Consider the following 19,722-nt stretch of genomic DNA (forward strand, 5'->3'; position numbering starts at 1 on the left):
AGCTAGTAGAAGTGAAGTGTGTTATAAATGTATTCTACCACTACTTGGTGTTATAAGCCTCAACAGACTCTTTTGGCATGAAATTCTGGAAGTTACACCACCCTTCTCCGTCCTACACCCACATTTCTCTCCTGCCCACTGAACTCTGGCTTTAGTGATTCTGGGGTTCAGCTAAATATTGAACAAATGCACTGCTCTGGAAGGTGTGGAGCACAACCCAATCTACAGAACTAATTCCCTTTTATCTTGTGGCAGGCCATGCATTCAATTGACTCCTATGTGTGGTGAGAAGCAGGTTGTGAGATTGAATTACCTGACATCAGCAGCCTCAGAGGCAGCGATTGTATAATGACCATGCAGACTCTGTGCAAGAACACGATATCCGCTGCCTACACTGCTGCTGCCCACGAGAGAGAGGCCGCCGAGCTGTGGTTAATAATTCAAACTATTTCACCCTATTTCAGGTCAATACTGCTCGCTAGTCAGTGTAAGGCAATGCATGATCTGTGTATGATCTCAATATATTCGAGGTTACAATGCCCTGAGCCTTAAATACACATACAAAGGTGGTCTCACTGGCTGTGATACCATCAATTATACAGGCTGCATTAATAATGAATGAGAACTCAAGTCTAAGCTTCTCTAAATTCACAATGTTCTGAAATATTGAAAAGTGTCACTCAGGAGAAAAATGTAAGGGATCGCTGCACTGGAACCTGCCGTAAATGTTGAACGTTTCACACAATCTATAACACATATGGCCTCCGTAAATACTGACACAAACCATCCAATCACAGGCCTTCATTTAAGAGTGCAGCACAGTGCATGTAAAGCAATGATTCAGACACACTGACATAGGCGTGGGGAGAAGTATAGATACAGCATAGTATGATAGTATTTTGTTTGGGACTATATCAATACATGAATGAAAAATATGTATCTTTTATCCTATAAATTATCAATAAAACTTTTGGATACTAGAATATAAACAATTGGTAAAAAGGAGGCATCAGTTAACACTTCATTTAACAGTAACTAACTTTTAAATCCCCCATTTTTTGAAGACATTGCACATTTTTTTTGCACAGTTTTCATAATGTAAATCTCCTCTAAGGCCATACAATCTTGCATTCAGTTACATTGCACAATATATATTTATATGTCACACGATCTCAGTTGGTCAAGTGATTATGACAGTGATTGTCAGTCTTTTTGCTTTACAATCTCAAATTGCTGCAATAAAACTGAAGTGAGATAAACGCACTGACAACTTCCTCTCATTAGATAAATACATGTTAAGATTTATTTCTTTGGGAGCTAAATTTGCTATTGAGAAAAGTTTTAGAAAATCAATATATTTCAATGATTGTCCTCAACGTACTTAGCATCTCGCAAACATTTTAAAAATGCCATATTTATATATCTTGACTAAAGTATCGTGACTGTAGTGCAGCATCAGGCCACTAGCGATTTCCGCCCACATTCAGGAAATTGTTCAGCATAATTACTTTAAAATATAAATAAAAACTTGATTTGAACTATAGCAATCTCCTGATGTAGGGAGTTTTTTCTCTCAGGGAAGACGACATGTGCATCACTTGTATATTTTATGATCCCTCCTACTAAAATGATGCAGTGGGTTTCATCAACGATGATGTATTGAGTGTGGCTGCAGACTGATATTGGCATAACATTCACTTTTGATGGTTTATACTTAATGAACTGCCTGTGCAATAAACAAAGTCCACTCAAAAAAACTAGTTTGGGGTGTGTGTGAAAGATTACTTAGCCCAGCCCTCAGAGTAGCTGTGTGTGAGTGTGAAGGGACCGTGGCCCTGATGAGGGATAACACACTTACGGCATCATGTCAAGCCTCCGACTATGTTACTCACTTAAAATGAGCCAAAGCACTAAGAATAAGTCAATAAGAATGTCTGCCTCCTCCGCCTCCGCTCGTCGAGGAGTACGCCACTAATGGGGCCTGAGATGAGTTCAAGTGAATTTTTTAAAAGCTCTCTAATTTCTGCCCAGACTGATTTGTTCTCATGGGAAATGGTACAGTGGCCATCAGAAAACAGAGTGGAGCTCCATTTGTGAGGTTTGGTGGCCTTTTTGTGTGTTTTCTTTACTGAGCACACAGTGATCACAGGGCTGGATAGATTAACCCACAGTGCAGTTTACAGGTTGAACAGACCACACAATTAGTTACAGCTCTACAGCAAACAGAGAAATAATCATGTAAACAATAGCCAAAAAGTCAAATTACACATTTGTACACACATAATATAGTGATAAAATGAGTTCAGTTTAAACATATGAATCAACCAATAATATTCTGTGTTCTGGTGTGACTTAAAGGTGGAATGTAAATGCTAAAAAAAGATTCACATCTCCTTTAAAAAAACTTTAAATAAAAACTTTAAATTCTGCAATTAATGATAGCATTAGCATTGTTCCAGTAGTGTGAGGGAGGGAGGTTCTGTGCAGTGCAAAACTGTGAGGCTATTACATCATACAGAAACAAAAGTACAAAGAAAAAAAAAAAGAGAACAGTGGATCAGGAGAAGTTATGACATACCTGTGATACTGTGATGGTGCTTCCCACCCCCTGAAGGCAAAAAAGAATGGGCTTTTACAGTATCTGACTCTTCATGACTACACTCAATATAACCCCTCAACACCCCCCTCCCCACACAGAACAAAAAAACACTGCAGATTATTGTATAGATTCATGTTTCTCTCAAATCGTGTCTCATGAGGACAACCACAGAACAATAGAGTATGAAGGAAAAAATCTAGTCACAGTCATAGCAAGAAAAAGAGAGCACAGGACAATAATGCTGTGGATCAGGGGGGGTTAGGTGTGAGAGATATTGCCTTCAGGTTAACTCAACAAGATAAGCTATTCCCTATATATTCATAAAAAGTGGGAGAGTCTCGTCTTTAAATCTAAAATATAACTGTGAATTAGCAGAGTCCCGCAAGGTCACTTGAACAGAAAACATCCTAATAAAAATCATCCAGTGTTTTTGAAGCAGCAGACTTTAACTGCTTTTCTTACAGTAATGGATGATGCCATTTTTCTTCCCAGCTTATGACCTGTGCGACTGACCGGGCACCACAGAGAGCACACATGGTGGATGGGAATGAGGGGGAAAAATGGCAGGGGACCCGTGTAAGGAAGGACAGCATGGTGCTTTGATTGAGGCCAAGATGATATAGGCCTCCCCTCCCTGTGGCCCTGCTCTGACTGACTGGGACCAGCCTTGACTGAAGCATCATTAGGCAGCCGCAATGTCAAGGTTAGCTAAGGACATTGTGTCTTGTCGGCGACCTACGGTAACTATCCCTCTAGGCTTTCCCACCCTGATTACCCACCAGCTACTGTTAGGAGGAGCAACTACCCACCTGGGAAACTGTGATGCTGCACTTCTTAGCCAGCTCCTCTTTGGCCTCCTCGCTCGGATATGGGTTGCTGAGGTGCGAGTAGAAATATTCGTTCAAAATTTCCGTCGCCTGCTTGCTGAAGTTTCTCCTTTTCCGCCTGGGTTGAGAGAGAAAACGAGAGAAAAGGCCAAAGCGAGCCCTATTAGCAGGGACCAGCATTAACTCATCCATTTGGATCGCACAAATTGCACAATCAATCTCACACATAAATGGTAAAAATAATGAGGAATGGGCTCTGAGGGCCCTCAGGAGCAGGATATCGTGTCCTGCTCCAAGAGCCTCGTCAACACACGGAAGACCGACCAGACTCTGACCAATAACAAGCACACACACACACACACCATCACAAACAAACACACAGTCACAAAACACATACAATGTTTAATTTGGTCTGTTGGTCTGCAATCTCCAGTCCAAGCGTGTAATGTGCAGAGTTTAGTGCAGCGGATGGGTGGGCTTTGTGATGAAGCGCAAAGCCCAGTCGGAGTGCATCTCGGTACATTATAGAAATCATGGCATGCACAGTTGAGCATTGTTCCTGAAGTGCCACAGCCCCAGGGATCTGCAGCAGAAACAAGCAAACTCTAACTAGATCTGGGTCCCCTTCCCTCCCAAGGGCACTACTTATCATGTTGTTGAGCATTTGCTTATTTTGCCTTGTTTACCACGCTTCACACAGGCAGCGGGCAGCCAATGTGCATCCACTTGGCTTGCTTGGCCCCCAACTTGTGCAGAGCTCCTCACTGCACCACGCTGTTAGTGATTAGATTAATCCCAAACACCTGCTGATGACCTCCCCTCCATCCATTACAACCAGCTCGCCCCCCTGTTTCATTTGGTCTTAACTGCTATCAGGTGTGGGGGCATGATTGTCTTGAAAATGGATAAGGCACAGAGCATGGACAGTTAAAATCAAGCATCCCTGCAGTACTCAAACTGTGTTTTGTGCCAGAAAACTGGGAGAGAAAAAAAAGTTCAGACCTACACACGATCCAAAAATGACCTCGCCCACTGGATTTTGCTTATATGGGTCATATGGAAGCAATACAAGTTTCTAGATACCAAACACACACATATATTATACACTATACACACACGATCCACTGACCTGGCATCAAGGAATCTGGAGCGCAGGATCATGACAGCCTCACAGGTGCTCTGTTTCAGCTGCATCTGGATGGAGCTGAACTTACGGTGGATGATTCCCACCATACGCTCGATCTCTTTGGGGGAGATGGGCCGCGTGCGAGACTGTTCCCTCAGCAGGTTCATCACATGGGTAGTAAATTCATTACATGCCTGCAAAGTGACGGCGAGACAAAAGCAGCCAGAAAGTGAGTTCTAAGAGCGTCCCAAATCACAGCAAGGAGAATCGTACAATTTACAAGAGCTCTTCGAAAGACATTCTGAAGTTGTGTATTTTTTATAAAAGAATTGGGCTAATTAAATGCAAGCTCTTTTAGTTAAAAGCTTCAACACAGTGTGCTTTTTGTATATTACTTTGATGACATAATCGGTGAAGTCATCTTTGAATATAAATGCAGATTTGCAATTTGGCCGGTCACCTAATCTAGAGTGAATTTAAACAGCTTTTTCAGTAAACCAGTAGTTCATACATGATTAATTAGAATAACTCATTTACGTAGTGCACACTTTAGCTCATTACTCTGAGTAAAATTCGTTAAGTATTTACATTTAGATAATTAAAACCTGGAAACACCCTTAAGAAAGATGCATTTACTCCCGGGGAAGTGTTGTGTGCCCCAGCGTCCCCACCTCCTCTCTCGCAGAGCGGTGAGTAAATTAGACTAATTTACCTCAGCGGCTTGCTGAGGCATCACTGTTACACCTTCTATTTTCACCCATAATGCCTCTGTGTTTAATGGCAGGCTCAAAGTGCTAGGTGAGGAAGCTGATCATACTTTCATTTAACACAGATGACTAAGGTGCTGCACTGGATCTCTATAATCAACTTCAACACAGTGAATAATCCCGCAATTTTTCTCCAACTTGCTAAGCATGCATGTTCTCTGCAATTTTCTTGCTCATGCACTGATTGAGCCATTCATGGTGTTTGAGAGCAAAGAAAAGTATGATGTACTACTCAATAAAAATAGCTGGTAACCTGTGTTTTAAACCTTTTGATGTTTAAGAAAAAGAGTAAAACTTCTGTGATACTCCTTTTCTTAGATGTCAAAGAAAAGTGCATAAAGAGCCAAAAAACGTGAATTCCAACTACTTTAACCATCCTCACCTGCTCGTATTTCTCCAGCTCTGTGTGGTAGATCTGTCTGATCTGGGTGAGTTTGGCTCTGTAGTCGGAATGTTCAATGGAGTTGTCGCCTGCCGCTCCGGAGGCCGCGGCTGCAGCTGCTGCAGCGGCAGATCCGCCACCTTTCTCCGGTCCCGCCACGCCCTCTGCCAGTAGCATGTTGTCTAAACGCATGAGCTGGGGGTCTGGGGGGTCCTCCTCCTGAGCTCCGCGGATGCTGAGACCTGCAGAAAACGCACACAGAGACAGATGGTCACCAAATGCCCCAAAAAAATCCTCAAAACATAGAGAAGAAATGTGATCAAACAGGCCCAGAAAGAATTCTGAGGTGCCATTAAAAGCATTGTGTCTGCATAGTCTGCCATTGTGCAATGTTTTCCCCCGCAGGTATGAACTGGGTGCCTCCTGTGCATGTGCTGTGTTTCTGTCGCCTGTGTCTATGCCTGTTCTCTTTTATTTACACACCGCGCCGCACACTGTGTGTACGGGAAGGCTGACATGACAGCAACATCCATAAACTGACAAATGCTCAATGGTGAAGTGGCACTTCTACTCTGTGAGAGGATGCTAAACAGAAAACTATACCTCGAGTAAGTGTCTCTGTCTTTGACATGCTGGGAGCTCCGAAAAGTGAGGGCTGCTTTCCTCGTTTCTACTGGCTTAGGAGTTTTACAATCCTGGTTGTGCAATGTTCTGAGAAGTGATAAAAAGGTACTGGAGAAATAAATTGGTAAATGAGTTCAGAGTCGATTTCACATAAAGTCCTCATTTCTGTATCATCAGTTTTTGCTCTCAGACCCTGCTGTTTTTCTGTCTCACCAGTCTGTCAGCAGGTCGTAATCACCCGGCAGAAAGCGTACATGCACACCTTGATGCACTGACAATGCAAGCACAGAAAAACAAAAAAACCCACACTGCGGGTCAGAATTCCAACAAAAACAAGCCGGAGCAATCCACTCTAATAAGTGGATATAAATGTGGCTCAATGGGCAGTAAATACTGAGTGGCTACTCAAACGTTATGATTACCAGAGTTGTTTCAATTCAATAATCCCTCCCGCAATTCAGGGATTTTCAACAGCTCATTACAGCTTCATTAAGATATGGCCAGCCTCTGGATTCTAAATAAGAAGATTAGTGGCTCTATTGTGTCAGCCAGTAGGCATGCAATCAGAGGAGCCCTTTTAGCACGCTTTGACCGACTGACCCTGCACACATCCACAGGAGTAAACACCAGAGAGGGAGAAAATACTCCTGAATAAAAACAAATTAGGAAGCACATCATATTGTAGCCGCCCCTCTGATGTTTTCGTCTCTGTTGGTGTTTTTGTTCGGCTGCAGAGCGGCTGAAAAACAAATTTGACTCTATTTATGGATGGGCTGGCTTTGAGTCTTTTAGGTGTAATGGTGTGAGAGGAGTGGATGAATGTGGCTATTTGTGTTGGAGACATTGAGATGCTGGACAAGGCTCCATCAGGCTTGCAGAGAGCCAAGCCCATCCATGTGGACAATATGCCACTGCTCCACTAACCCTTATCCACATCACGCTGCATCTGCACCCTTACTCCACCCAAAGCTCTCATTCTGGACCGGCTCGACTGTTTCTTTTCCAGTTTGTGCAGCGGGAAACAAAATCATTCAAATGTTGGCTGCCCAGACTCCTGGCTACATATCTCAATGTGCTCTGAGAGCTGGTAGTTTGTCTGCCACTTCGGTCCATTTTTTTCTAATTCACTATTTACTCCCACTCTCTGATTCCATGCAGGCTCAGCAGGCTGCACCTTCCTTTGGTCTGCAGGTGGTGGTAAGTAGGTAGGCATGTTTTTCATGTCAGGTATATTAAATATAACTCTGGGACGCAGCGTACATTTCCACACGAAACCCAGTTGTCACTTTCACTCCACTCACTCTGTATCCAGGGGAAATGCAGCTGGGGGAATTTACAGGGCTTTTCAGCTAAATGGGCATAAATCACCTGTTTCATTCAAACTAAATAATCACAGGCCATAAACAGCTACCAGTCTCTTACCATATATTACCACAAAGTTCCTGTGTGCAATAATGTGTCCATTCATGGCAAAAGGGAAAAACCCAGAGCGAGACATTAGAAAGCGACATGTAATCCTGTTAGTCCGGTGACATGTGGAGTAGCCGTGACATTTTTATCATACGTGTCCATTTCTATTTGAGAAATCAGCGGGATAAAAATGATTACTGTGCTCCCAGAGAAGCATGCGGCCCTGCAGGAGTCCACCAGGGTGTATTTGTGCCACAGCAGCTGCAGCTGGCCATTCATAACGCACATGTAGGGAGGGAAGACGAGTCTGTCTCGAACGGATAAATACTACAAATTAAAGAATAAGAAAACAGCCAACAGAAGAAAAATAACAGGTGCAGTGTGTCTCCGTCTGGCTGTCTCTTTCCCTGCACCTTTGTTAGAGCGGCTGAAGATTGTGGATTCACTGTCTAAGCTCAGCATCATCACACAACTTCCACAAAATAGGCTCAGGCAAGATAATATCTTTAATTTGCTGTGTGGTTGACAAATCTGTATAGTAACTTGCAAAGCCACAGTCACATTCTAGCACTGCCATGCTGCTCGCCTGCTCAAATCCTTATCCTGTTTTTGTCTGATGATATGGGTATTAAAACAAGTTTGGGCACCCGAGTTTAGCTCTAATCCACCTCCACAGTCAAAGTGGGATTAATCTCAGTGCAAAGGGAGAGTGCGGGAGTTGTGTCACCTTGGTACAAACTGCAAGCAATGGTAACTTAAGAATGAAAAATCTATATGTGGTCTGGTTATTTCAAATGGCTCTGATGATGCTGGCTCACCTAATTGCCCGAATGTAATGATGTAAAAGGAGGAAAAAGTGAAATTGTGATAAAAATGGAACATGTCCTTAATCAGCCTCATTTGTCACTCAACAATACAGGTGGAGAAGCTGGGGAGAAAGCACTTGTCTATATGATTGTTCGTCATTCCTCCTGTGTGACTGAGACAAAAGGAGACGCTGTGATTAATCCATCCCTATCAGTCAGGGGTGGTTTTTCTTTTCATTTTTTACAGGTCTCACCATCACTATCAGATTTGCGGAAGTAACAAATTTGACAGATAAAGACAATGTGGCCCCTTCTCTCTCATATACTCTCCCCTGTTCTCTGTTTATAATCATTTCCGGTCCTGGGCTGTTGTCTCGTACATCATTCCCTGCTTGAAGCCCTGACAGTGATCTGAGCACTGCCTCGGGCCGCTCTCCTTTTTCCTCCCACCTCTTTTCCCCCCTGTGCCCTCTTTTATTCTGTGGGCTTAGCTGACCTTTGGCCCGCTGCTTGTTTACTCTCATCACTGAAGTGTGAGCAGGAGAGCCATAAAGGCAGAGCCCTGCTGGGTTAATGTGGCCTGCTGAAGAGGGAAGGGCTGGCTCTGGGCTTCTGCAGCCCATTCTGCTGCACCGATGCCAGACAATACACAGGAAGAGTAACACTTTTTGCAGAGGAAATGTTCAACTTACCATCAACTTAATGCTTCTCTGAGAATGTATCTGGGCTGAAGAATGTGCACTGCACTACAGCTACTGCAATTACTATTCCCCATTAATGATTCTGATACCTAGATTGAAACCTTTGCTATTCCCATTGCTTTAAAGAATATAAGTATGTTATGTTGGTGGAAAAGCAGTGATTGTTGACATTTGAATTGCTTAATGCAATATCTGCTAACGTTGAATGCTGTTATTCCTCATTGACACATATAATAACTACATTAAATTCGATTTTTGGGAGGGAGGGGGAGAATGCATTTTTTTTAATGGTTCATCAACTGGTGTTCTACCTAGATGATACCAAGTAAATAATGTAAGGATGTTTAAGAGGCAGATTTGGATATGAGTATCCAAATTTGTCAATAGTCATTTCAGTATTGATACATGTCAATACTTACACCAGTACCAATATCTGCTTATACAGATAGCAGTATTTCTATTGGCTAATACTGATATGGGTATCAGAACAATTGAACTTTGCAGTAAAGTGGTCTGGCCTTTATGTTTTAACTGTATTTGAGGGTACACACTACAACTCTGTTACTTCCCCCACTGTTTCCAAAACATCCTGTTCATTACAAGTAACCCTGACCTCCCATGGCTCCTCTCTTACCTCCAGGGCCTCAAGTGAGCAGCCATAGCCACGTATCGACACTCTGTTCATCTAATTGCATTGATCCGCAAAGGTCTCCCAAAGCTAACCAATCGAAACAGAATTTATTTTCTGTCAATATTTGCAAAGGTCATCTCTCTTTAAAGCCGTGAAGTAGACGGTGTGTGCAGAGGGGAAGAGAAGGAGGAGGAAGAGGAGGGAGACCGTGGCATCTAGACTGTTACTGAAGCTCGTCCAAGGTGAGCTTTAACTCCGGCTTGGCACTCAGGATCCAAGGCTTCTAATCCACCGTGTTATTAAAACCCGCTGCCAAAGCAACACACTAGAGACTACAGAGGGCTTAGAGTATCCATTTCACAAAGAGGCCAGTGTCACTACAGCCGCGTTCCACGTCTCCTTTGACTTCATATCATCTCCTTTGTCGTGGCGCCTGGATCAGTGACTTTCAGCTGCATAAGCGGGGGAGTGGGATCAAATTACCATTGAAAATCTTTTGTTCTGACAAATGAAACATAAGGATCCTCTTTCATCGACTTCTTAAAGGCTTTTTTAAGCTTGGCCTACATCCACATGGCACAAAGAATCTGAGAGAATGCCTGCAGGCTCTCTCTTGCATGTACAGTAATTAACATGCCATTAACACATTAATACACATTAACTATTCCCAATGTTAATGGCAGAGTAATTACCATACCTGATGCCGCACTGTGGGGAAGCCAAAGCACATTTGCCACTTTGTCTTTTCACTGTCTTTTTTAAGTGAGATGAAAAGAGGAATTAAGGAGGATGGCTCAGGTTTTTTCCTCAACACAGGCAACATAAATGTCCTTGCATGTGTTGACACAGTACTTTTCGAATGGACTGTATCAAAGAAGTGGATGTATCCACCGTGACATCAACCACTGGTTTGTAAACTCCCTTTTTTTTTAAAGTTTGGGGTTTGATAAAGCCCCACTTTTATTTACACCACATAATGTAGCTGTTCAGATTTTACTAGACATTTTAAAGGAACAAAGTTCTTATTTTAAAGCCCAAAGAGTTGGCTTTAAAGTTGAGTCTAAAATACAATGATACAGAGATGCAGGTGATTAAATGCTGTGTAAAATCAGGCAGGGGATAGGCCCTAAACTGGGGAATCCCTGTCTAGAATGATGATGTATTTCCACCCAGTGCGGTGAGTGATAAGCTAATCAGCCACGCTGACAGTGAAGTGTTACAGCCCCTCAGTGCTGGGTCAAGACTTCTCCCATCATACACCACCAGCACACACTAAACAGACAGCACAAGGAGGTGGTGGTTGTGGGGGGGGGGGGGGGGGTGACAAAAAGTGGCTGTGGTCAGAAAAGAAGATCTCTGTCAGTTCAGGTAGCCTTTGTCCCTCGATGATGATGATCAGCCCCCCCCCCTCCCCCCATCTTCCACCCTCAAAGGAGGAGGCTGTGACAGCAGGGTGGGGGTGGCTTGATGGGAGGGTGGAGAGGAGGAGGGCTTGCCACTCACGACCCACGACTCCAAGACATGCGGGGGTGTGCAAAGGGGGTGGGAAAAGTCAACCCAAACAAACATCTTGAAGACATTTTGCCAAGCACACCAAAATTAATCACTGTCCCATGGTGGCACTGACATTTGTGGGAAGTGACACACAACATGACAGACTAGAGGGAAAGGATGAAAGGAGGGTGAGTTGGGGGGGCTGGGTAAACAAGGGCCACTGTCACTCGCTGTGATCACGTGTGCATGTGTGTGTGTTTATATGTGGACTTGTGAGTGTCCGCTTTGTTTCCTGCCCTCTAAGACTCGATGTGGGCAAACGGCCAAGTGGTGCAGTGATGGCTGACCAGGCCTGGTGGTGGCGGCCGCACGCAGCGGTTGGGGGAGACGGGCCAAATGAGTGGACAGGACCTCAGCTACAGATCAGCACACTGACTGACCCTACAGGACACATACAGCATGGGGCTGCAACGTTAGGGCTCACATGGTTCACATGGTCTGCTAGTCACAGAATGATCCGCCATCACTGAGACACCCGTGTGTTATCAAGGCTGTTGTCTCAAATCTAAGAGGAACATGAATGAAAATGTGCTCAATGAGAGAATGAAAGCATATTTAAATCTCTGTGCTGTAGGTAGAGATAGAGTTCAGGCTGCCTCAGACACTTATTGTGTCTTATGCTTCAATATTTCATTTCATCCCACCTATATTGTGTTAGCATGTTTCGCTTATTCCTTTTCTTCACTTTCATTTTATATTTCATGTATTGATGGTCTAGCTGCTAGCCTCAATTTGCTGCAAAGGTAGGCTGATTTGTTATTCAGACCCCAAGCAAATAATGCAAATGTGGCACTGAAAGCCACTTATGAAATACCCAAAGGCAACTAATCACTCCTCCTCTCGTTCCAGCCTTTCTGCAGCCTCCTAATTAGAAGATGGAGATTGCATGAAACCAGGTCACACAGCAGGTCTTGTACACACTGATAACCAGGCAAACACACGGGCAAAAACTTCATCCAGACACCAAGCCAAGCATGCATTATTTTAAAGGCTAGAGGTGAAAAAATAATGCTATTCAGGTTATTAATCCCATATATTTCACTGTATGCTCCCAAAGAAAGGATTTAGGCTTGAAGCATTTTGTGAATGTGCTCTGTATTTGCATGGTTCTCTGTGCCTATGCGTGTGTCTATGTGTGTGTATGTGCATACGCTCATGTCTGCATGTGTGCGTGTGAAGGCTACATGCTCGAATAAACAAAGAAACGGCATTGGTAGCATACAGCCTACCATGATCCACTGCCAGAGAGATTATTCTTTGCAGTGGCATTTCTGCAAGAGAGTTGACAGTCCATCATTTAGATTTTGCAGTGTATCCACGAAAAGGCTGCATTGCCTGGAGCAGAAGGAGCTGCTCTTTCTTTCAGTGTCTTTTGTAGAAGAGAATTCTGCTCCAAATTGTGGAGCCAGAATCCTTTGCTAGCCGTGCTAGCGTGTAAGGACTCTGCTACGAGGCAATTGAGGTTACGAGACCGGAATAAGACTGCGCTCGACGTGCTGATTCTCAGAAACATCTCTGGGTGAGGACTGATAAAGCTCACAAAAAAACACATCCACCTCCAGTGTCTTCGGTTTGCACGCACCTGAACAAGTGTGCTGCCTCTGCATCCTCCGCCTGATGTTGTAGGTTAGTGCTAGGTCTGCAGAGTGCAGTGCAAGGAGTGGCTGGGCAGATCAGGTCCAGGCCAAACAACAACTTGTGACAGAAGCAGGCCAAAGAGGATGTTGAGACACGCAGAGACTTAACAGGCAGCCGGCCTGCCATCCACTCTTTTTCAGCTCTCCTTATACTCAACACATCACTTCGGATCCATCGCAAGTGTCTCTCAAAGAACACGGCAAGAAGAATTTCATATTACACCGAGAAAGGAGTAAATCATCTGTGCACGTTTAAAAGCACATAAGTGAATATCATCTCCCTCATTCTATTTGACCAGCTGAATCTTTATTGTTCACCTTCAGATGATCCTCCACCTTTCCTTTTTGTCAAGCGATACCCCGCGAACAAGGTAGCAAAAAAAAGGTTATTTGGCGCTAATTATTCCCAGCATGTACTTTACACACCATTTAATGAGTGAGACTGGAGGCACAGCCATTGGCTGTTACTGGCTCGCCCAGTTATCCGAGATGAACCGTGCAATCTCCCTCACGTCACCCCTGTCATGTGCACCGCGTCCCCCTCCACATCCCAAACCCTGCTAGAGCTCAACTGGAGCAGTGACAGGGCGCCGCTGAAGCAACACAACAGCTCCCGTAGCGTCTCTGCACAGCGGCGAGGGAGGGGTTAGAGCTGGGAGCTCGCTCTCATAATTACAATAATTAACAGTTGCAGATTTAATTGGAAGGGAAGGCATTAACAGGAGGAACATTGTGGCGGCGCGTGCAGAGGGAACCTTTGCTGCGAGAAGCTTTTGTCTCCTCCGTACCTAATGGTGCCTTGGCTGCGGTTGGCGATTGCTGACACAACACAACGCGACCGAGCTGAGGGTTCAGACGGAGGGGCTTGTCAGGACTCAGACTGGAGGCAGATAATTAGGTGCCAGGTTAATGAGAGCACAGGCTCTTGATGGCATTTGGTAACTGTATGTGGGCAATTAATGACTTTGTTTTTGTGTTTTTATTGCCCACTTGAGTGGAAAACATAATGCATTATTCACCTCGGGCCTGTGTGTGGCGTTTGATGGAGTGACCGTGACTCTGGCTAAAGAATAAGTTCCATTCATTGAGGTGAATGGTCTCCCCCAAAACAATGCAGCATGCTATGTGGAGTTAGCAAAATGAAATCTCAGTTCACTCATGGCTGCTGCACTGTGTGACCTTTTCACAGTGTATTGCCTCACGGTGGATGTCAGGCAAACATTGCCAAGTTTCAGGTCAGGCACAGGACAGTGTATCCACAAATACACGGCAGAACAAAGAAACCAAACCCTGTGGCCATAAGTGTTCACTTAATTCAGCGTATCAGGTTTCATAATGTATTTGTGAAATTCCATACCCCCCCTAGAAAAGCCCTGCTTTCATTCCAGGGGATTTATTGGCAATGAATCCACTGAGAGGTCTTTAGACATCCTCTTCTTTAGCCCAACCGCTCGACGCCTCCTATTTTGGACTTAGTTGTTCTCTTGCCTGTGGTGGCCAATTAGAGTGCTATAAGATAAATGGGCACCCACAACTTTGATGTCCATCTTTTTAATAAGCTTTGGTTAAGATGACATCTGTGTGAAAGAGTTCAATATCTTCACAGTGGGAGAGAAAAGAGGTTTATTCTAAAATGAAATATCATCTAAATACTGCTGGAGGTTTAGGCTGGGTGGTGGGGATCAGAGCGTCGGCTGTGACTCGGGTGTTGCATTCATTATCTTCCGCTGCAGTTGTGCAGATTAGTCAGCGGAAGATGATTTTTAGAGCCTCGTGAAATCTGTGCTTTTATACCACTGAATCAGCTGCAGCATAAACAGGAAGAAAATGTTGTTTTTTTAATGCAGAATTGAAGCAGGATTTATTTATTTAGTCTTCAAAAGAAGAGTTTTCTAGTTTTTATACACATTTTAAAATTGAAAGCTAATTAATATGCCTTAATGCAAACAAAAAACATTCAATCCTGGCTAAAAGAAGCTGGAATGGAAGAAAGGCACAGTGTAACAATATCTAAAATGGTGGAGTAATATAATGGTGCATGAGTGTGTATGAATGTAAGCGAGAGAGAGAGCATATATCTAACGTAGCCTGCGGACGTGCTGCTTTATACGTGTGTGTAACTCAGTCAGGAATAATGTAAATGTCTGGAGAGTCTTAAGACGGAGCAGGCCTCCGTATAAAAGCACCCTGTTTCAGGCTAGTAAAACAAGTCAATAAATACAGAGGAGAAGCTGGTGCTGTCTGCTGCACTCGGCTGAATGAAAACAGAGGTGAACTGCTTATTTTCAGTCAGGCACCAGAGGTTGACAGGCGGCATAATGGGCGCTCATACATTCTGACTATCACTCGTCACGAGCTATATCTGTCAATACTACACTCAGCTGCTTTCAGATGTAAAACAAAGCACTCCAAAAGAAGGCTGTTTATGACGTTATGTGGTCAAGATGCTAAATAAACGGAGTGATTCCCACGCTGACAGTTATGACTTCTCTTTTTTTCTGTTTGTCTTTTTTTTTTTTGTTGTTGACCCGCTCTTACAGAACAAACAAAAAGACAGTCTGTGAGAAAGCAGAAGTGTCCTGCCCTGGCCTGGCAAATGGAAAGTTGATGACACAGACTCACACAAAATGGAAACACCATTATGTAGGCAAACACTTCACTGCGATAACTTCTACCTGATTACAACGGGAAAGTGCAGCCGTGCTTCTCCTTTTTTTTTTTCTTAATACTGTGTCAACACTTGGGGAAAGCAAATATTTCAGTGACTCCCCTCCTTGCACTTTAATCCATATGGTGTGTTCTGTTTGTCACCACAGATGTTGCTTTCAGAAAAAAAGGAGGAACGCTTCTCTACACGCCACAGGATCACCTGCTCCTCGCTACACAATGAATACACAGAGGTCACACACAATATCAGAGCGAGGCCAGCGTCAATCCTTTATTAAATTACCTAGCTATCTTCTTTTCTGTCACCGCACTGATATGAGGGTTATCTTTTTCATTTACGTACCGGATTTTCGGGGGGATTATGCATGAAAGATTAAGGGTGTGTATACCTAACACCTCAGCACAACAAAATGCAATAGCTCCGACGTGTGTGAGGCAGAGGGGAGGTGCTATATAACAAATCTTCTGCAGCCAGAAGCGAACAGGGTTTATTCTCCTCAGACAATACAAGCTGTGACTATACAGAATGTTTCAACCCCTAAAATACTGTGGTAAGCAATACAAATCCCTTGGACAAAATGAAATGTATTAAACATGTGGATTTCATAAATCTCCCTCTAGTCGGGCTGGGTCAGAGGTATATTCACTGTAGAGCTCAGCAGGCACTTTTCCCTCAGCATTGTTACCCCGAGTCGCTAGTGCTCCGAGTGCTTTCGAAATGAATGTCAGCAAAAGCTGCACGTGTTCAGCAAACAGCAGATCCTCCCAGTAAAACGGTTCAAATCACTTACCCTGGCTTTTTTTTTTTACTTTATAAGAGCATTAGAGCGGTGTGGGGATTTAAAGGTCTGCTATAGGAATATCACAGCTGGAATAGTGACCTAGGAGCTACATTGTGGATGTAGAACAGGCTCAGAGGATGAGCAGTTCTCCAGGTTCACTCTCCACTACTCAGATAGTGTCAAAAAAAAGAGTGAAAAAAAAAAAAAAAGCCATTCAGGCTGTTAAACACCCAACTGGGATCCTTTAACCTTGAGTAGCAAACCAAAGGTAGAGGCAGCCTTGGGCTATGGGGGGGACTGGCTACCACAACTCCCAGTGCCATGCTGTTCCACAGTGGGGGCCCAACATGGCCAGATTGCCAGAAGAGGCCGGCAGAGGTGTTGCTACAGAGATATAAGGAGTGGATCATTCATCTGATTCATTGAAGTCCATCCATTATCCATTTGTTTAGTTTTCCAAATGACTCAGTTACTAGTCACCTATTTATTGGTTTTGTTGTTAGCATGATGCGCAGACATTTGTTCACACAGGCATTCCGCTCCAGTAAAGTGTCAGTCGCTGGATATAAACAGCACCCCCCCCCCCCACCCCCCCAAACTCGCCAATTGCGTTCACACATACAGCTAACAACAAAACATATTGCAAATATTCAGGAGTTCTGTTCATGTGTGAAAGCACTAAAAGATTTGGAGTAATTAGCGTTTCTTGCTAGTAAGTGAGGCTTTCAAAATGGCAGAAACTAGCATGGATGCACGCTTGAAAGCCATTTCTTTGAAATACTCTTCCAACTGTGCTGTTGTATTTTGATCTCCCTCAGAATAAGAGCGGGTAAACAAAGTATGAATGATGTATGAGTGTTATACATGGTTCTGCTCTGTGTGGGGTACCCTGAGAGAAAAGATGAATAAAGATGGAAGATAAATTAGTGTGTGAAAGTATATTCTTTCCCTCAAGCTAAGGCAAACAAATACCGAAGCCTACAACCGAGGAGTCACTTCAGTCTCATTGTAGAGTTCAATCATTTCTTTGACAGCTGACGATTACTTCATCATCGCATAAAGACAGATTAAAAAGTTGTCACATTAAATATTAAAGAGGGACTGCAGGCAGCGGCGAATTTTTTAAGGAATAACACAGATTGGAGATGAAATGAGGCACCTATATGCATATTTTATGCCATAGGGAATGAATGCATATATTTTCCTCCAGGCCACCTACTTTGTAATAAAGAACAGTGAGTGTATAGATGTGGTAATGCAGCACAGCGGAAATGATATGAAAGAGAAATTGGTTTTACATAATGATGTCAAAAGGAATATGGCTCTGCATGGTCATGCAGAATAAAGATAAGATTCTCTTTCTCCGTGTGAGTGAATATTTCACTAATGGTTTCTTCATTTCCCTTAAAGAATAAAGAAGTCTGCTTTGAATGAACCTTGAATGAGGTTTCCAATGAATGAAGTTAACATTTATCTTTCAATAGCGCGGGAGGGATCTGCTGGAAACAGCCATGCGTGGAGCAGAATACCCAATGTAAAAGCTTTGTCATGTGTTGAAATAAAGAGAAAGTGACAAGTGACAGTAATGCTATCACATTTTGAGCTGGAAGAAGGTTTGAAGAGGAGAACAAAGCGAGGAGATGTGATGCGAAGAAGAGGGTTAAATCTCTATGAAGAAGAGAGAGGAGGGAGCGTTTCACGAAGTCAGCATCGATTGGAGTAAACAATGACTGATCAATACGCACATAAAAGAATCCTTCTAACAAAGACCTGCATGTAGATTTCATACATCATATCTCACAAACACATCATGTTGTCTCCCGCCTGTTGAATTAGCAGCAGTGCTTCTTTTTTTATTATTAACAATGTTTGCAGTTTTTTCCCTCAGCACAGATACACTGCGGTGTCCGTACACACTTACTCATGCAATAAGCATCATTGTCACAGAGGCTTCCTCTCCAAACGGTTCAGCCTCCACCATCTGCAGGCGTTCCCAGACACACCGCTCTGAGTCTGCCATAATGATGCATGACTAAGTACAGTTAAAGTGTTGCAGTCTGTTGGCAAAAAGCAGTCAAGCACTTTGCTATAGTGTCACTCCGGATAAAGCGCACAGCTGAAGGTTGACGATGGATAAAAGGCAGTGACAGGCCTAGTGATGTGACTCTGTGTGTGTGTTAGTGTGGATTCTCAACTCTCTCTGTGTGTGTGTGTGTGTGTGTGTGTGTTAGGTTAGAAACCATGGCACAGCAGATTTGTAAGTGTACTTAACTAGGATGGGAAATAGGGTTGGACACAGTGACATAAAATGCTGTGCAGGAGTCTGTTGAAAACTGGGACACGGGTTTAAAAGTTATTCCCTCTGCCAATAAGCAGAGATCTCCCTCTGCTAGTGCAGGTTTAAGGGATTCACAACCTCAAAGATTGGTTTATAATGTTTGCCACACTCAATTTTGGAAAAAACCATTAGCCAGCAAAATATGAAATCTTTAAATGCACATTATGTTGTCTTTACTCTGTTCATTAGGGTTCTGCGTCTGAAAACCACCTTTGTTTTAGATTCTGGATTTACGGGTTGTAAGAAAAGTTTAAGGCTTACGCTAACAATAATTTCAAGAATATGCAGATGTTTTCTCATGAACTATTTCATCTTCGGTTCTTAAAATGTAAAAGAAAAAAGGACCATGTCAATTTCCAAGAACCTGAAGTGGAGTCTTTAATTGCTTGTTTGTCCAACCTACTTGGTTCTACGGGAGCCCGAAGCGGACATGCCTCCATAAGTGCATTCCACTTGTTTTCTCCTTGACTCATGTTGTTTTCTTGAGGTAACAAGTTAGTTTTCCCCACATGACGTCTACTTTCTTGAGATCTCAGAAACATGTTTTACTCATTATTACTTGAAACGGAATAATGCAATATAATATGTGGATGCATGTCCTCTTAGGTTTTCAGTGGTGTTCAAAACAACACAAGAAAGCAGCAAATCGACACATACAACTGGCCGGAACCTGCAAATGTTTGTCAAATAATGACTGAACCCATTAACAAAATAGTTTAAAAAAAAAATTCTTTTGATCCATTAATCGATAAATCTTTGCATCTCTACACTAAGTGTGTTCTCTCTGTCCAGAACTTGCACAACACTCTTTAGCCTTGTACACCAAACTCCTTTGGTTGAATTTAGCAATAAGGGACTCAAGCCTCCCTCT

The 19,722-nt window shown here is 43.3% G+C and overlaps 1 protein-coding gene across 9 annotated transcripts in view; it reads right to left on the reverse strand.

Moving 5' to 3' along the window:
* pbx3b (pre-B-cell leukemia homeobox 3b) overlaps positions 1 to 19,722 on the reverse strand; it is a 59,648-nt gene that overhangs the window by 7,881 nt on the left and 32,045 nt on the right. For 5 of the 9 annotated variants that reach the window (XM_061037683.1, XM_061037689.1, XM_061037681.1 and 2 more), the window contains exons 3-6: positions 5,702 to 5,943; positions 4,556 to 4,746; positions 3,409 to 3,544; positions 2,579 to 2,608 (exon numbers count right to left, since the gene is read on the reverse strand). In XM_061037683.1, the coding sequence (XP_060893666.1) occupies positions 2,579 to 2,608; positions 3,409 to 3,544; positions 4,556 to 4,746; positions 5,702 to 5,943 (599 nt within the window). The remainder of the gene's footprint in view (positions 1 to 2,578; positions 2,609 to 3,408; positions 3,545 to 4,555; positions 4,747 to 5,701; positions 5,944 to 19,722) is intronic. The other 4 variants (XM_061037684.1, XM_061037690.1, XM_061037685.1 and 1 more) reach the window with 1 other exon arrangement.

This window comes from Labrus mixtus, chromosome 5 (genome assembly GCF_963584025.1).
Source record: "Labrus mixtus chromosome 5, fLabMix1.1, whole genome shotgun sequence".
In the NCBI taxonomy this organism is placed as follows: domain Eukaryota; kingdom Metazoa; phylum Chordata; class Actinopteri; order Labriformes; family Labridae; genus Labrus; species Labrus mixtus.